The sequence below is a fragment of the Alosa alosa genome, chromosome 13 (genome assembly GCF_017589495.1).
Source record: "Alosa alosa isolate M-15738 ecotype Scorff River chromosome 13, AALO_Geno_1.1, whole genome shotgun sequence".
Lineage (NCBI taxonomy): Eukaryota > Metazoa > Chordata > Actinopteri > Clupeiformes > Clupeidae > Alosa > Alosa alosa.
This window is the reverse complement of record NC_063201.1, coordinates 19,041,587-19,058,959: the sequence shown is the minus strand read 5'-3', so window position 1 is coordinate 19,058,959 and position 17,373 is coordinate 19,041,587. Positions and strand designations below refer to the sequence as shown.

Below are 17,373 nucleotides of genomic sequence, written 5' to 3'. Positions count from 1 at the left end.
CCATGCTTGATGTGATCGTCAGTCTTGTCCATTTGTAGCAGATGGCCCCCTGTCTGATTGCATGATGAACTGCGAAGGCGCCAATGAGTATTTATTCCAAATGCATGGCGACAGTAACAAAGTGGCCATGTCACGGAAGCGAATAAATACTCTTATCATGCGATTTCATTACTCGAGCACAGTCGATATTCGCACACGACGTTGTAGGCTTTGAGGGTATGGTGGAATAACAGGGTCGGGTGGTGGTGGTGGGAGGGGGGGGATGACTTGCTTCTCTCCCGCCCTCTTTCTCTCTCCCTTTCCCTCTCTCCCTTGCTCTTGCCCTCCTCCTAAGTGATCACCATCATGTTTCACTCAGTGTGCGCGGCTGATGGCCCCACATAAAGCATGAAAAATGGACAGAGCGGGAGGCAGCAAGCCGTTTGCAGGGCTAATGTAGTCATTGACACAGACAGAGTGGGCCAAATAAAGAGGGTAAGCAGTGGGCTTTATCAATGCCCCCCCTCTCTCTGTGGCAGCAACGACTCTATTCCACAAGGAGAATTATGGCGACGTAAAGACCAATAATGTCTGGGCAGTCCTTGGTTTTGGACACCGTGATTCATTCCCCAATAGGCATGTGACCTCTCAACTGCATGTTTACACCAACGCTTCAGAAAAGAGGGGAAATGGACGGGCTTCTGTATGAGCATAGACTCTGTCTCTCTCTCTCTCTCACATACACAAGATATTCTAGTGTGAACCATTTATAAAGAGAAGAAAACCAAACATAGATTGTGAGGGTAATCTGAGATCTTGCCATAATGTCATTATGACTGTCAATTTCTCACTTAACTTCTCTGACTTAACTATGGGATCAGTTATCCATACATCCTTTATCATTCATGATTCATACTGTCTGATTAGTGACAAGTGTTTCTGAAGCTATAGCTGAGTGAGCTGGGGGTGACTGCGGAGGCAGTTGGTCCTTGTATGTGCTTTCCGTAGGCTACTCATGCTACCGTTGCCCATTGCTGATTTAGGAGGAAATGGCTTCCTGGGGCCTTTGATCACACCTGCGCTGTCTGCGATCTGGCACCATAGGGAGTCAGTCAAAAGGTGCAATTAATGTTTCATGGGTGTTTCCGTTTTTGGCCAGGCCATCTGCCCACCGTCTCTGGTTCAACTTGTTAAATAAAACAGTGCATACGGTGTATTCTTGTCAAGTGTAGGCTATTATTTTACTTACCACATCTTTTCTGATACATAGGTACAAGTTCTGACATAGGACTCGAGTCAATATGAATAGTTACAATAATCTTAAAGTAGCCTACACAGTTGAAGTGCAGTGCCAGGCTGCATGGATATGGTCGCCACATGTTGCAAACGAGCGCTGACCTAATATATCATTTGGATGTCACTGTGCTAGCAAGGGCATTTTCTAAAAATAGATGAGGAATCTTCACGTGTTCTGCTTTACCGTTTGCATGTCTTTAACCGACAAAAGAGAAGGGGGGACTTTCTGGCGGGGAATAGTACCGCAGGCGCAGTCCCCTTCCACATTTGCACGGGATTCCAGCCCGGTTGTTGCGGTACCCGAGCCAGCCGACAGATAGCATCAGCGGTAGGAGGGGATACAGGGACTCCTTCAGGCTAATTGTAGCAGCCAACGTTCGCAGGTGTAACACTGATCCGTGTGTGCGAGGAGCCGGGGCTTTTTATCAGCGAACCGATTTGAGACTTGAGAGTGAAAAAAATAGAAAACTAGGAAAATGTTGCACCAAGTACAATGAGAGCAGATTTGTTGCAGACAGACAAGTCTACATATGACTCCCACCAACACATATTTGATGAGCAATTCTGAAACGTCTTTGGATTCTTAAAAAAAAAGTGGATCCCACTACTTCATAATCATGCGAAATACTTGGTTGTCACATCGAGGTGCGATTGTGGAATACTGGACAACGGGCATTGTGTGTCTTTTTTGGATTCAGTGTTCATTCGGGATGCCTCACGTCATTCGAATAGGTAAGAAAGCAACATATTCGTGCGTAAAGCACACTACCTTCCGAAAAAGAGTTTCAATGATTAACATGCATCATCAGCTATTGTTTAAAAATTGAGTCTATATAATTTCAGTGTCTTCTTTCTTTGCCTTCTGCTCGTCCTTCTTGAAATGAAGTAATGAATGTCAGTAAATGCCTCTAAACTTCTTTTGGTGCAGAACAAAATGCCAGTTAGGGAAAGGTCACCCGGAATAAAGTGATCAGTTGAACGTGGTGACCGTAAGAATGGTAAATTTGCTCAGCATTAACAAACCCAAACGTGTAACAGACTTCAAATACCTTCGTTTTGCGTCGAAAAGGCTAAGTGATCCCTGTATGGCCAGGGTAGTGCAACATTTTGCTCCGGTTTTGTAGGTTGGTGAGGTAGAAAAACAAAATCATATTAGACTACGATTTACATACAAATACCTCTTCTCTATTTCCTCCATTTTGATAAAGTGTTTTAACTATGAAGCTATTATCTGAACATCGTTTGACGGGGTGCATTACGAAACTGTGGTCTGCAGGAGATGAGTTCCTATATTTTCTTCAAAATGTGACACTTTGTAAAGTAAACGAACGTTTTCTGCGAAAATAAAACATCCGTTTTGAACTTAGTAAGACATCCATCTCTTGACAGAATTCGAGTGAATCATGAAAGAAAAAAAGTTTGCGCGTTAACGTCCTACCGTGCAGGTGTCACCATGTGTATTTTTCCACGTATTTCATTGTACACAAGAACACCAACAACAACTTCAAAGCATCTCTGAGATTGATGCGAAGTTAAAATGTGATGCTGTCTCGCGTTAGGACTTACAAAGTCAAAAACATGGTAAATCTCTCATTGGGAGCGCGGCGAAGCGATGAAACGCGGAGCGCCGCGAGGAGACAGGGCTCGAATGGAGATCAATACGTTTTTGTCCCTAGGCAAATCACTTTTGACAAGTGGCCTGCCGCTATGCAGGACATTTACTCAAAATGTCATTAGAAGACATTAACACATCTCAACGTGCACTCGGAGGACATGGCAGCTATGCATTTCGTGGTGGACCTTAATAGACTATACCTCCCTTCTGAATAGGAGACTGCAAAGACATCAGCACTCAAAACAGCGACAACACATCACCAGTTATAGCCCTTCTCTCCGAAGAAATTCCATTTCAATAATGAAATCGATCAAGATAATAACCCTGCTTGTCCAATCCGTCTGATTTTACAACGAGATATTTCTTCTATAATCTTCAATAGAAAATATGGGCAGCACATTATGTGATTTATGAGATCAATTTGGCAAATGCAGCTTTTACAGTGTGTTTTTCTGTTTATATATTCATACTATACATTAGGAATGAAACAGTCATTTTCAAACAACTGTTGTTATACAGACAGAAAATAACTGCTATTTTGATGGCCTATTGTGGATTTCAGGTGCACATTTATTTGATCTGGGTTTGATTGATAGCTGTTTTGAGGGGAGCTTTCACTTGTGTGACATTCTAGAAGAGGTTTGTTTTGTCATCTGAAACACAGTGCTGGTCTTTTTTGCTTTGATGTGCTCTTGTAAAATGAAAGATTTTGTTATGGAGCTTTTCCTACTAGTCAGCTCACATTCAACCGCATCCAAAAATCGACTTTGACAGGCTCTGTTTTTGACACAGAGCTGAGTCAAATCTACCTTGAAATGTGATACAGTAATGTTGTTATTATGTTTTATATGTAGGTGCTGGGAAGCTCTGTTTCATTGGTCGTGTATTTGAAAAAAAAAAAAACAAGCAGGGAAAAGAGAATTGAGAGAGAGAGAAGGTTGCTGACAGTGGGCTAGAATGAAAAAAGAAAGAAAGAAAAAAAATACTCTCAAGCTGAAAAGTTGTTCCATTTGCGCTCATGTACTTTGCTGCAAGGCTCTGCTGGTGTGTGTGTCCTTTTATTTGCATATACGCTTTTATTCCCCAAATGTGTGTTTAACATCGCCTTACTTTCTGTGCCCTCTCCTATTTCCAAAAATGTGTGTAGGAGGGTGAGGATGCGAGTGTGTGTGTGTTTTTGTGTAGATAAATGTGGATCTGTTAGAGAATTTCATACATGTGTGCAAAGTGTGTATTGGGGGAGAGGGGTGTGTGTGGCGCACACAGTACACACACGTGCTTGAAATTGGTAAAGTGGTGCGTAAAAGGCCATTCACTCTGAAACCACAAGAGGGCTCTGTGTAAAGGCAGCGATTGTAGAGGCCTCTGCGCCAGAGTCGCCCCAGCCTGGGTCGCCCGCATGCAGACGGGGACTCCGTACCAGATCCTCAGTGTGCATTACTGCAACATCACGCTGCTGGTCTGGGCGGATAAATCACGCCAGCGGTGGTTCACGTGCAACAGAACCCTTCCCTAAACAGCAGACCCTTTCATGCTAAAAGAGAGGGTGGATAAAGCACGGAAGGGTGTTACATGATTCCATTTTATAACTTGGAGAAAGGAAAGGAGCAGCGATGTTTGCAATATATTTGGATTATTTTTTTGAAGACCCGATTTCCATATACAAGCTGAAAGGGTCCTTGTCCTGTTATCATTTTAGGTGGCACACTACAGTAAAAGAAAAGAAGAGAGAGAGTGAAGCAGAGAGAGCATGTGTCGTATTGTGGATGGAGAGCAGGTTGTGAACAATCTCCTGTGTACAACTACTCGTGGGTACCATGCAGCGTCCGATGGTAGACCTCGCCATTGATTTGACTGTTTTTATTGGGCTTTTCACTGCGTCTGGAAGGTCAATCAGTCTCACTCTGCAGACACATAAATGTCCAAGGCAGAGAAGTCACCTTTTCTTTTTTTCTTTTCTAGCAGCCACCGTTTTCTGCTGTTTCATTGCTTGCACTTTTTTTTTTGCACTGTAACATTTTGATATGTAAGATCACTCAACATTTTCTTTTTGCCCTTACATGTATTGAAGCAATGTTATATTCGAGATTGTTGGTGAAAATGTGCATTTGATATCACACACAGTGCCTTGTACACTGTCTAAAAACTCTGCTTCATACCATATTTGCTGTAATAAAAAATAAGAAAATCAAAGGTATATTCTTTACCAACACTTGCCAACACAAAGACATTTGTCCTTTGAACACTGAGCCTTAAGTCTGAGACTTCCTACGAACAAACGCGTCAGATGCTTTCTTTAGATGTCCAAGGCAGTGAGATTGCTGTGGAGTGAGTGATCCGACTGTGTCTGCCATTTTAAAGCTCATTTGGGTTTGTGTTACAGTAGCCTTGGCTCTTGTCGTTTCATCTCGGTCGGGAGGTAGACGATGGATTGAACTAATTTATGGCCTCTGCCCTGTCCTTTTTATTTTCTGAATGAGGGAATTTAGTGCCAGACAAAGATTTATTGAATAATCAATTGCTTTATCTACCTAATACTTAAAGTGCTTCATCATTGCCAGTTAATCAATCTGGCTCATGATTTTATGTCGGCTTTGTTTCTGTCATTCCAGTGGAGTCTGGGGGTGCTGGGAGTTTTCATTCGTTCTAATTTTATTTCATTTAGGCAGCCGACACAAGGAAGACTTACACAGATGCACACTGATTGGGTCATTCATCAATCACGTGTCATCTGTGCAATAAATTAAGTAGCAAGTAGTGAGTAGAAATCAGGAGGATTTATGAATGCACACACAGACGTACAACGCATGTACAGAGGCTCTCAGTTGGGGTGTAGTTGGTTGTATTTGAAACAGTGCAGACTTCCTCATTGCATATTCTTTTCCTATTATGGTATAGAATATAATTGAATTAAATAGAATGGAAACAGAAATACGGAAAAATCTTGTCTTATTCTCATTTGCTTGCGGATTAGATTTAATTGTTTTCCTGCAAATGTAACTGAACAGTTTCTTAGTCATCACTAAGAAGTGCAAATGATAAACTCATGGCTACATTTGTAAGCTGTTTTGTTTGGTGGTCGCAAGAGATATGCAGACTCTGCCTATTCAAATTTACAGAGGCCTCTTGTAGCATGCTCTCTGAATGGGAATATGTTATCCCCATGAATTCTAAAAGACTGGCGAGGGAATAATCCAAATGGCTTTCCTGTAGTTGTCGCTTCTCGTGGCGTTGGAGCACTCTCACGCTTCCGCGAGGACCCCGACACCGTGACTGTCTATGTGTGCAGTCTCACGAGAGGAAGGAGATTAGGAACAAACCCACTCCGACGTGAACTTGGATCCTCTTCAGTGCGGTTCACGTAAATAGCCCATCTACCGGTGACCTTGGAATCTTTCAAAATAGATTCCGAGCGCCATCATCGCAGCCGGAACATTTTATTTATAACACAGGCAGCTCACGAGAAGCTTAGGTACAGTTAGCCAACAACAGCAAAAAAAAAGATAGGATGAGAAAAAAAGGATAGGAAGATGAAAAGGTCTTGGTAGTGCAAGGTGGAACATCACAAGTAATTCCCCCATTAAGACAGCCATCAATTGTTCTGGGCAAATAAATATTTCATTTTCATGTAAATTTAATCACCGTGGTGACAGGAGCCAGTGCCGCGCAGGCAGCCAGAATGCACCAGGGCAGCAACACAAACGCTGCGGCCTTCAAGGTGCTACTCTGCATTTTAACAAAGCCAAGGTGTGGGTCAAAAGGGAGGTCAGTCTGGAAGAAAGAAAGGAAGCCTTTCATGTTGAATGCTGAGGCCTGTGTTAGGACAGCACACAGGTGTGGTATGGGGGGTATATGGGTGGGTTTCTATCTCAAATCAGTGTGTTTGTGTGAGGCTGGTAGTGACGTACGTGCTTGCGGACCAGAGGGAGCACAATCTAATTCACACATACTGTGTTACTGCAGTGGGTGGGGAGGAAGCTGCGGTTGTTCACGTGTAAATTGAAAAACAGAGTCATGCATCACATCATCACAGAACATGATCATTCAATCATGCACACACACACACACACACACACACACACACACACACACACACACACACACACACACACACACACACACACACAACACACACACACACACACACACACACACACACACACACACACACACACACACACACACACACACACACACACACACACACAGAGACACACAGTTTGCACATTCATAATTTATACCATATAGCGTAGGCTATCACAGACATTACTAGCATATACGTAGACACGGCTCCCACACATTCACACACACGGTTTTTATTCACACAGATGTCAGGTTTAACCAAATCTCGGATCACAATCCACTTGAAATAACAATCACATGCCCATGGCTTGGCACCGTATACTTCAATATAGGCAATCAGAGAGAGCAGCTGTTTCATCCCGTTCTTTTGGCCTGCGTTCTAATGCAGCATGTCCTGTTCCCATGTGCTCGCTGGAGACATGGCTCGCACCACAACGCAAGTGACGTCTAGTCAGACGGCGTGGATCCTGGCCAGATCTAATAGCCACTAAACGAGGAGCCAAAAGGTTGAGTCAGACCCCTCACAAATGATTTTGTCCTTTTTTCCCCTCTGTCTTGTTTTGTTCCTGGATGATCAAGAAACCAAATTTGGAATCATTGCTAGCTTCAACCTCTCTATGTCTTCTCCCTCTCTCTTTCTCTCCCTCTCTCTCCCTTTCTTTCTCTCTCTCTCTCACACACAAACACAGTTAGAGAGGAGGTGTGCAGGGACCACATGTAGTTCATGATAGAATAGTGTCACACACAATACAGTCTTGATTTGTACTGTGCATATACTGTAGATGACGTCTTACACTGAGTGTAGCAGAAAACAATCTGTGAAAAATAAGGACAGACACTCCAATGTGTAGTGCATTTGCAGAGATGAATAGCCTGTTGTGTGTGTTGTGTTGTGTATGGCCTTAAATCACACAGATGAGACAGGAGCCTCATGTCTGCTTGCTCACTGCGTGGGATCAAATGAATTAGCTCTAGCGAACTACAGAGGTTTCTGCGACATCCATAACTGAGAGGCACTCCATAATGCAACTTACGTCGTCAGTGCCACAGAACTTCTGGAGAAGCCCCCAAGTCATTGAGCCGCGGCCAAAAAAGCAGGCGATAAGCGCAAAGCCACCGCCTTCTGAAGGAGGGCCTGGCGCTGGGACTCAGTAACAGCTTGTCTCCTCGTCATGTGGGATCGGAGCGTGTCCTCCCTCACATACATAATTGACTCTTCCATTATGAATCATCAGCGTCATGAAGTGGTACCCAGTGGAGAGTGATGGGGATGAAACAGCAGCTCCAAAAGAGGATGCGCCACAACCACAGCAGGCCCCCACCACCACCAGCACCACCACCTCCAACACCATCACCAACACCAACCGCACACACACACACACACACAGTCGCGGCTGGTAGCCTCATAGTGCTCTCCAAACAGATGGTGTTTTCATATCGGAGTACAAAGTGTGTGCTCCACGGTGAAGAGGTCTGAGGGGAACATATGCTCCCGATGATTATTTAAATAAATAAAAAAAAGTGTGGCCGGGCACACCGAGGAGACATGCTGACCTCGGTGTCGCCGGGGAGACGCAGCGAGTCGGCACACGCTGGTGTGGCCAGTGCTTTGAGTGTCCTGAAATTTGAAAGCTTTGTTTTCCTTTCTATTTGGTGTTTGTCTTTCCCCTGCGATGTGATGCATTGGGACTTGAGAGATGTGTGTGTGTATGTGTGGGTGGGTGGGTGGGGGGTATTAGGAGGTGAAGAGGAACTTGATTGGAAGAGATAATGTTGCTCATTCCTGCCTGCCCGCTCCAACTCGAGCCTCCAGAGATGGAATGTCATTATTGGAGGATGTGTGCCCTTCCGGATTTGACAGCAGCTGCAAATTCATAGGTTGTCAGTGTTGTTCTCTCTCTCTCTCTCTCTCTCTGTCTCTCCCTCTCTCTGTCTATCTCTTTAACTCTCTTTTTCTGTCTCTTGCACCCCTCCCCCTCTCTAATTCTCTCACTGTCTTTTTTCTTTCTTTCTTTCTTTCACACAGACACACACACACACACACACAAACACACACACACACACACACACACTGTCTATTTTGTTGGTGTCGCTTTACCACGCTGCAGAATCAAATTTCATGTTCTTCCCATTTGTCTTTATTACGAGCCTCTGTCTCCCCGTGCTGTGGCCTCCATTGCCCAAGTGCAGGCTGTGTGGAGGAAAGTCAAATAAAATTAAAGTAGTCAAACGGGAACCCTCAACCCTCAGCCATTTTATTTTGCCATGGTCACGGGTTACACAGACATGTTTAACTGGCAGTGACAAGGATATGGGCATTTTAGCTGAAGCGTTTTTTCCCCTTTCTCTCTTTTCCTGGGAGCTTTTCAACAGCATGGCCAGACTCATGCACAGACAAACACACTCACTCACACTGACACATAGACAGACATACACATGCACGCACGCACACTCACATTGACACATAGACAGACAGACACACACACACACACACACACATACACACAGCAGGTCTTCTACAGCCTGCCTTCTGTAAACCAGTGAAAGGGAGAGTCGTGAGCAGTGCATGCAGAGCACTGTGGACTCTCGTTTAGTTTGTTAATTAGCTCAAACCTTTTGATCCCAATTTAAAAGCCTGCCACGTTGCTGCGCTTGCCTCTTTTGTGCATTGCCCCGAGCAAGATAAAACGGCTCTTTTTTCCCCCTCTTTGCCTTTCAAATGGCTCGTCATTCCAGGACTACCCACTGCCCCCCAGCCTCCCACCTCCACACACACACACACACACACCACACAAGCCTTATCCGTGCCCTGACATGGGCAGCAGCAGCTACGGCTGCTGCCAGTGTAACTGCAGGGCCGCACTGCTGTCCTCCTCGTTACAACCTTTCCCACAATAGCAGACCTTTCCTGCTTGCCAGCGCTAATCAGGAATTAACACGGAGGTACAGGCTAGAGCAGCGGCGGCAGCGTCAACTGCTTCAGCGTCAGCGGCCACAATAGCGAGCTGGATTCCATGTGAGAGAGAGAGGCGCTGTGAGTGGCCAGATGTCGTCGACCTCCATTGTCGCAGGCACACAGGAAATGTCACACACTGTTCTCTGCCTGTGCCTCTGAGCATCAAGAAGAAGTGTGTGTGTGTGTGTGTGTGTGTGTGTGTGTGTGTGTGTGTGTGTGTGTTTGTATGCTGGGATGGGGGGTGGCAGTGTTGCCTGCTAGGCTAAGGAATAAAAATAGTCCATGCCTATTTTAGGAAATATTTCACAGAGAACCTCTATTTCATCCGTTTCAACAAATCTGTTTGTTTGCACTCGTTAACCAGTAGATGACCACATCTGTGCCTAACACTTCTTTATTGCAAAGAAAATCAGCTCTGTACAGATGGCACCCCACCTACTGTACCTAGTCAAAACACATCACACTGCCATAATAAGAAAACAAGGTTGTTATTTTCTGGCACAGTCAATGTATTGGGGCACTGTTTTGTTTTTGGGAGAAGATGAGAATGCACTCGGACATTGCAGTAGCCTGTTAGGAAGGCAGTGGTTGACTAGGCGGGTGCCCAGTGAACTCATCTGAATGCCTGGAGATATGGGGCATCAGCTAAATATAGCAAATGACTGACTCAAGGCACACACTGAATGCCACTTGTTGTTGATGGATGACAACAGAATAGTGTGTGCAAAGAATGTTGACATCTTATGGTGCCATGAGGCTATATACCAATAAGAAAAAATATCAAAAAATAAATGTCCAAAGGATTGGATGTTCGTTCTGCTTCTTTTCCTTGGTTGATGACCAGATGACCCTGTGTTAAATGATAGTCGTATCAGGGGGGCAGTTGGCTGCAGCAACAGACATTTCACATTTGAAGAGGCCTCATCTTCTCCTTGAAGATATTGGCTAGCGCAAGTGGCTTCTGCCGACATCTGAAGAGAGCGATCAGCTTCTTCACAGCTCCCCTCTGGTGTTTATAGCATTGTTTGCAGAGCTGCAATGGAACAAGTGGAAAAAGACTATACAACAACAAACATACAATCGTATAAATAAACAACAATAAACAACAACCATAATACAGAATGCTGGTGAGAGAGGATCTGTGTGCAGAGCCATGGCTTTTTCTCTGTGTTAACGCAATCAACATGACTTTGTGAAAGGCTTGGTTTAGGCGCTGTCACAGACCATTTGGAGTTCCGCGGTGGGTTGTTTGCATATTGCTTTATCTTCCAATAGTGGTTAAAAGTTCACTGGCACTGACGTCAGTCGGGCGTGAAAATCCAATCATTTGAAGCAAAAAGCCCAGAGTGTTTTCTACAGACCTGGTATCACAAACAATATTACAAAAATGTATGTATGATACAAAAAAAACAGTGGGTGTTGTATGATTACTCTGAATAGTGCATAATGTTGAGACAGATTAATTAGCTGAATTAATTACTATGGTGCTAATTGCTTGACATGGAAGCCAAACTTGAGATCAAGAAATTTGCATGAATAATTGGAGCAGTTCATCAACTAGTATTATCTGGTGGAAATAAATAATTAACACGGAGAATAGAGGTAAATGATTTAATGGCACGAATATCATGGCATTCCACTGAATAGATTCATCAGGGCTGCATTCAGATATTAGATTTGAATTGAGCTCCTCTCTCCTCCGCACTGGCTTAGAGGCATCCCTTATTACCGGTATGTGTGTCTCCTCACAGACAGTCTGTTTAAATTGGACTTCACGTGTAATTTGACAGGACAAAAAGGGTGAATTGTGTATTGTGTGGCTGGTGAGAATGTGTCTACATAGACTGTAAATATACATATGCAATTGGATTTTCTCACGGCGCCACACGTGGCCTAATTTGTCTCATCTATTTTAAATCAGCCGCTGCGTATCCCTTGAAGAATGAGTCAGCTAAGGTCTGCATGAATGGGACGTGCTCTAAATCCATCTCAGGTAGCGGCAGACTCGAAGCTGGCAGGAAGACGTTGGTTGGCCCGCAGCTGGCCGCAGCTGGCCTGAAGCTGTTTGTGAGTCAGACTCTCACTACCTGAAGTCGTGGCACTGAAGAATGCTTTGAAGCCACATGCCACAGCTACCACTTGTTTACAGAATGTTAAAAAAAAAACAACTAGAGTGGAAAGGGAAGGGAAATGTCAGAGGTAACTGCCAAGTCATTCTGTATACTGAAAAAAAAAAAACAGGATGTACAATTTGACAGAGTGGTGGACCGGTGGTCTGCACTGAGAGCAGAGGGTGGCGGAGAAGCGAGCCGTGTGTGTGTGTGTGTGTGTGTGTGTGTGTGTGTGCTCTTGGCCTCCACGATGACAGGATGTCTGGTCTCAGAGCGAGCGAACGCAAGCACAGCAACGGCTACGGCGGAGCTCACAGATGCCAGCGTTTGGAAGCCCTTGATCTGTTTTAAATGTCATGGACAGTCAGCTGAAGGCAGAACGTATCTTCAGGTTTTCCTTTCATGCCATTACATATTACCTTCCTGTTAATTATTGTTTATCCAGGGTGCAGGGCCCAGCTGAGTGACAACAACAGCAACTAAAAGCGTGCAAGCTGACTTCAAAAACATTTCTAAATGTGTGTGTGTGTGTGTGTGTGTGTGTGTGTGTGTGTGTGTGTGTGTGTGTGTGTGTGTGTGTGTGTGTGTGTGTGTGTCTGTGTCTGTATTTATGTGTGTGAGTTTGTAATTTTGTTGTGCATGTTCCTGTTTCCTTGTTTGTTCATATTTCCTTGTCCATGTTTTTGTTTACGTGTGTCTCTTGGTATCTGCGATTATGTGTGCATCTCTGTCTATCTGGCTGTGCATACCTCTGTGTTTATGTGTGTATAGACTAGAGAGAGAGAGGGAAAGAGAAAGCGGTATGGAAATAGAGAGTGTTGTGTCTCTGTGTTCCCTGTTTGAATCTAATTGTGCTCTGCCAGCTGCACTCTGGCAGATTTGCATCCCAACACAGTGCAGTTTGTGGCGGACTGCGTCTCCTCAGGAGTGCCCTTGAGGAGCACGCGCTCCATAGCTGCATGTGTGTATGGCCCTGTTTGTGGGGCCCAAGGCAGCCATTACCTTTAATGCGAGCCTAATCTCTGTGACGACGTAAAGACCGGCCGTGGATGAAGCTCAGATTCAGCTGCAGCGGCATTGCTAAAGGCACTGACTGGCCTTCAGTGGCAGCTAAGGGCCATTATGTAGAAATAATATAATCGCCAGTTCAACATCCAACACGTGAGACTAGATCAAACAAAAAAAAAAGCAAAAGGCCTTTGTTTGAGCTGAATGTCAGACTAAATGGTTTAGCCTAACAAAACAGATAGACACACACACACACCGCACATACACACACACACATACACGTACGCACACATGTACACAGGCAGACACAAAAAAGCAAAGGATGAAAAAAAAGACTGAATGAAAATCAGCCATTGAAGTGGATAAAAAAGAGGAGTGATTAGTGGAAGAGAAAAGGAGGAGAGGAGTAGGGTTAGGGGGCCGGGGAGCCATACTGGGAGCCTGGCACAATCAGTAGGGCTTTGTCCGCCCTCAACCCACCCCTCCCAGCCGGTAATGACGTTTGGGACGCGTCTCGCATAGAAATGGAGACCGAAGCAACTGTCAGAGAAGTACTTGTGCAGAGGTGATGGTGTTGGTGGTGGTGTTGTGTGTGTGAGAGAGAATGTATGTGTTTGAGACGGCATGTTTGTGTCTTTGTTTATTTTTATGTGATTGAATTTGTCTGCATGTATAACTCTATGTCTCTCTGTGTGTGTACATATGTGTGTACGCTAGCTTGTATCAGGGAGGGTCTGTCTCTGTCTTTGTGTGTATGAGTGTATGTGTGTATTTGCCCTAATAGAAGTTCTCTCACGTACACACACACTTTCTCCCTCTCTCTCTCTCTGTCTCTCTCTCTCTCAGTCTCTCTCCCTCTGTGTCTCTCTGTCTCTCTGTCACTGGACAGGGGGCCCATTAAAGCCAAGAGCTGCCTTACCCTCCGTCAAACTTTGAAGCGCAGGGCCTGAGAGTAGATATTACCTCCAATTATGTGCCGTTCTGACCCAGCCTGAAAGCAGGAAGCCACGCCGGCTAAACTCTTTCAAACTGTCGGGGTGTCTGACGCCTTTCACAAGAGGCCTATGAATTAGAAATGAATGTGATCTCTTCTTTCTCTTTTGTTCTCCTCTTCATCCTTCACCCTTCTGTCTGTCCCTCCTCCTCCTCCTCCTCTTTCCTGTCTTTTCTCTTTCGTCTGTATCTTGGAACAAGGGGTGAAACAGAGGCGGCCATTTTTTTGTCTCCTTACAGAGGAGAATGGGGCTTTCTAGAAGACTCTTGATTCTCCTTAACAAGACCTCCCTCTCTCTCTCTCTCTCTCTGTCAAATTGCAAATTTAATCCCATTCAACATGCAGCTCATTGTAGTAATCCCCCAGGGTTACACAATGGGCTATTCCCTCCCCACCCAGGCTGCATCTCATCTGGGTGGATTATTCTGTTTATATTTCAATAAAGACCGCCAATTACAGGTCTTAACATGATAGCTCTAATGCAGTTAGAGCCAGTGCTCTCTCTCTCTCTCTCTCTCTCTCTCTCTCTCACCTCCATTAGTTTCCTCTCTGTATCTGAACTGTTAGAGGTGAAGTGAATGTGGGATGTCATTTGCAGACCTGTCAGAGGATCTGTGTGTGTCTGTGTGAGTGTAAGTGTGTGTGTGTGTGTGTGTGTGTGTGTGTGTGTGTGTGTGTGTGTGTGTGTGTGTGTGTGTGTGTGTGTGTGTGTGTGTGTGTGTGTGTGTGTGTGTGTGTGTGTGTGTGTGTGTGTGCAGGGCCTGCGGCCAGCCAAAGAAACACTGCACGGCTAATCACACACACACCGGCCCCAGATGGTGCGATTAACACTGAAATAAATAACAGCTTCATCAGGAGAGAAAACTACCTGTAAATGCTGCAGGAAGGAAACGGGGAGAAGTGAGCCAAGAAACAATGCAGGCACAATGGCAGGGAAAGAATGCAACAACAATTTCAATTTAAGTATGATGTCAAATAGCCACATCTCCTGACACACCCCACCTTTATTTACACACACACACACACACACACGCACACACACACACACGCACTCACACACGCACGGACGCATGTACGCACGCATGCACGCACGCACGCACGCACACACACACACACACACACACACACACCACACACACACACACACAGGGTCCTTCCTTACATCTCTGATTAGGCCCAGAGCCAAGGTCCTGGTCCATGATTTTGCGCTGGTGTGTGCATGCGTGGCGTGATTTGCAGGCTGATGGGAGCGGGCCGGTGATGGTGATTGCCTTCAGGGGGTTTGATGGAAGGTGATGGCGAGGGCGAGAGAGGCAGCCCCGCCGGTGGAAGCCTCTCCTCAGGGCTTGATTAGCTGCTGGAGACTCTGGCTGGAGGGAGACGGACACGCACACACACATACACACACACAAACACACACACACACACACACACACACAGCTCAACCTAGCCTTCATCCCCTCTCAGTCTGACAGCAGACCCCTGATTGCACAGTTAGCTGCTGCAGGTTTGCATGTCTGTCAAGTATGTGTGCATGGGGGTATTTTTTTGTTGTTTTATGTGGGGATATTATGTTTGCGTGTTTTTCTCTATGGACTGTATGTGTGTATTTTTGAGAGTTTTAGTGTGGGTTTGTATGGATGTCCTTTATGTACCGTATGTGTGTGTGTGAGGATTGTCAAGTGATTGTCAATTATTAGATATTTTGGCAGCTTGAAAGAAAAACACCTACTGGTAGTTATATTGACACTTTTACACACACACACGCACGCACGCACGCACGCACGCACGCACACACCCACACCCACACACACACACACACACACACAAACACACGCACACACAGATACACTCACCCAAGTTCACTCAAAGTATATCATGGACCTCATTGTTTTCACCCTGTGACATTCAGTATCAGTTGAACAGCTTGTAATTTCATTATTTAAACTTAGCACTTATAGTAACCCCCTGTTCTGTGATAAAATATTGAAGAAAAACACACACACACACACACACACACACACACACACACACACACATACACACACATACACACCCATACACATACACGCGCACACACAAATTCACTTGCACACACATTTACACCCACACCCACACACACACACACACACACACACACACACACACAAACACACTCGCACACATACAGTACATATATCACCACAAGGAGCGAGCCATAAGCTTCCCTAAGACCCATCGTTTGGGGTAAGCCCTAATATATCCCCGAGCATTGTGTGTTCTTAGAAGTGGAGAGTGTCTCTTGATTAAATCTCCCAAATGTGCGGCGTAATGTATGCCTGAGTACTATGCCCATGTATGCGTGGAATGACAAACAGCCTTCCTGCGTCGGCGCGTCTGCGTTTGAGCGATGGATGTCTCCAAGCCCAGCCCTCTCTCCATCTGTGACTGGTGCTGATTGCTGAAAATGGGGCTGCCGTAACGACTTGCTTTTGCCAGGCAATTTTAATAAGAATGCCCATAATGGCATCTACAATAATTTGCTTCGGAGCCATCATATAAGTCTGAAATGGATGTAGCACAAGTTGTTTTCTCTCTTTCTCTCTCTCTCTCTCTCTCTCCCTCTATCTTTCACTCTCCCTCCCTTTCACTGGTGTTATTCATCTCTTTGAGTGATTGGAAGAGTCCTTTGTATTATCTTTATCTCCGCTCTGAAACGGTGCTCGTTTGGGTGATCCACACCGCTCAGAGCCTAGCGCTGACGCCGAGCCAAGCTGCTTGTATCTGCCTTCCACATCTGCATCTCTTTCTTGTCTTTGTTTCTCTCCGAGCTTCAGTCAGTCAGATGAGATGTGAAAACGCCCTCCAGCCAGCTGCTGTTTTATGTCGTCTGACGCCGAGCAGAGTGCTCGCTCCTGTCTGTCTGTCTGTCTCTGTCAGGCTGTCGTTAGCCAAGAACCTTGCAGATGGGCTCTTCATGCTGTGTTTTCATCTGAACGTGTGATGAGTTTTCCCTTTTCCTGCCCAGTGTGTTTCGGTGTAAAACGTGGGCACGAACTACTCAAAGGGCATGCAGAACACCACCAACAGCTCTGCTGGTGCTGATAAAAAGCTTGCTAACATGCTAAATGCCGTGACAGCTTTTCTGTCATTTTCGCCGGAGTGCTCTGGCCCGCAACACAAAATAACAGAGTGAATATGCTGCAGGGCTTGTGAGAATGAGACATGTGTTTATCTGCTCCTCACTGGACCATAGACCATTAAAACAAAATAAAAAAAATATAATAAAAAATGCCTGATGAAAACATTCCACAAAAAGGGGCAAATCTATGCTGTTTATTCCACTACCACA

The 17,373-nt window shown here is 45.2% G+C and overlaps 1 protein-coding gene across 1 annotated transcript in view; it reads left to right on the top strand.

Annotated features, from left to right (window-relative positions):
- The first annotated feature begins 1,498 nt into the window (after nucleotides 1–1,498).
- The window catches only part of grik3 (glutamate ionotropic receptor kainate type subunit 3), a 111,985-nt gene continuing 96,110 nt past the window's right edge, over nucleotides 1,499–17,373 (top strand). The window contains exon 1 of the mRNA XM_048260367.1: nucleotides 1,499–2,007. Coding sequence (XP_048116324.1) covers nucleotides 1,893–2,007 — 115 coding nt within the window. The 5' untranslated portion in view covers nucleotides 1,499–1,892. The remainder of the gene's footprint in view (nucleotides 2,008–17,373) is intronic.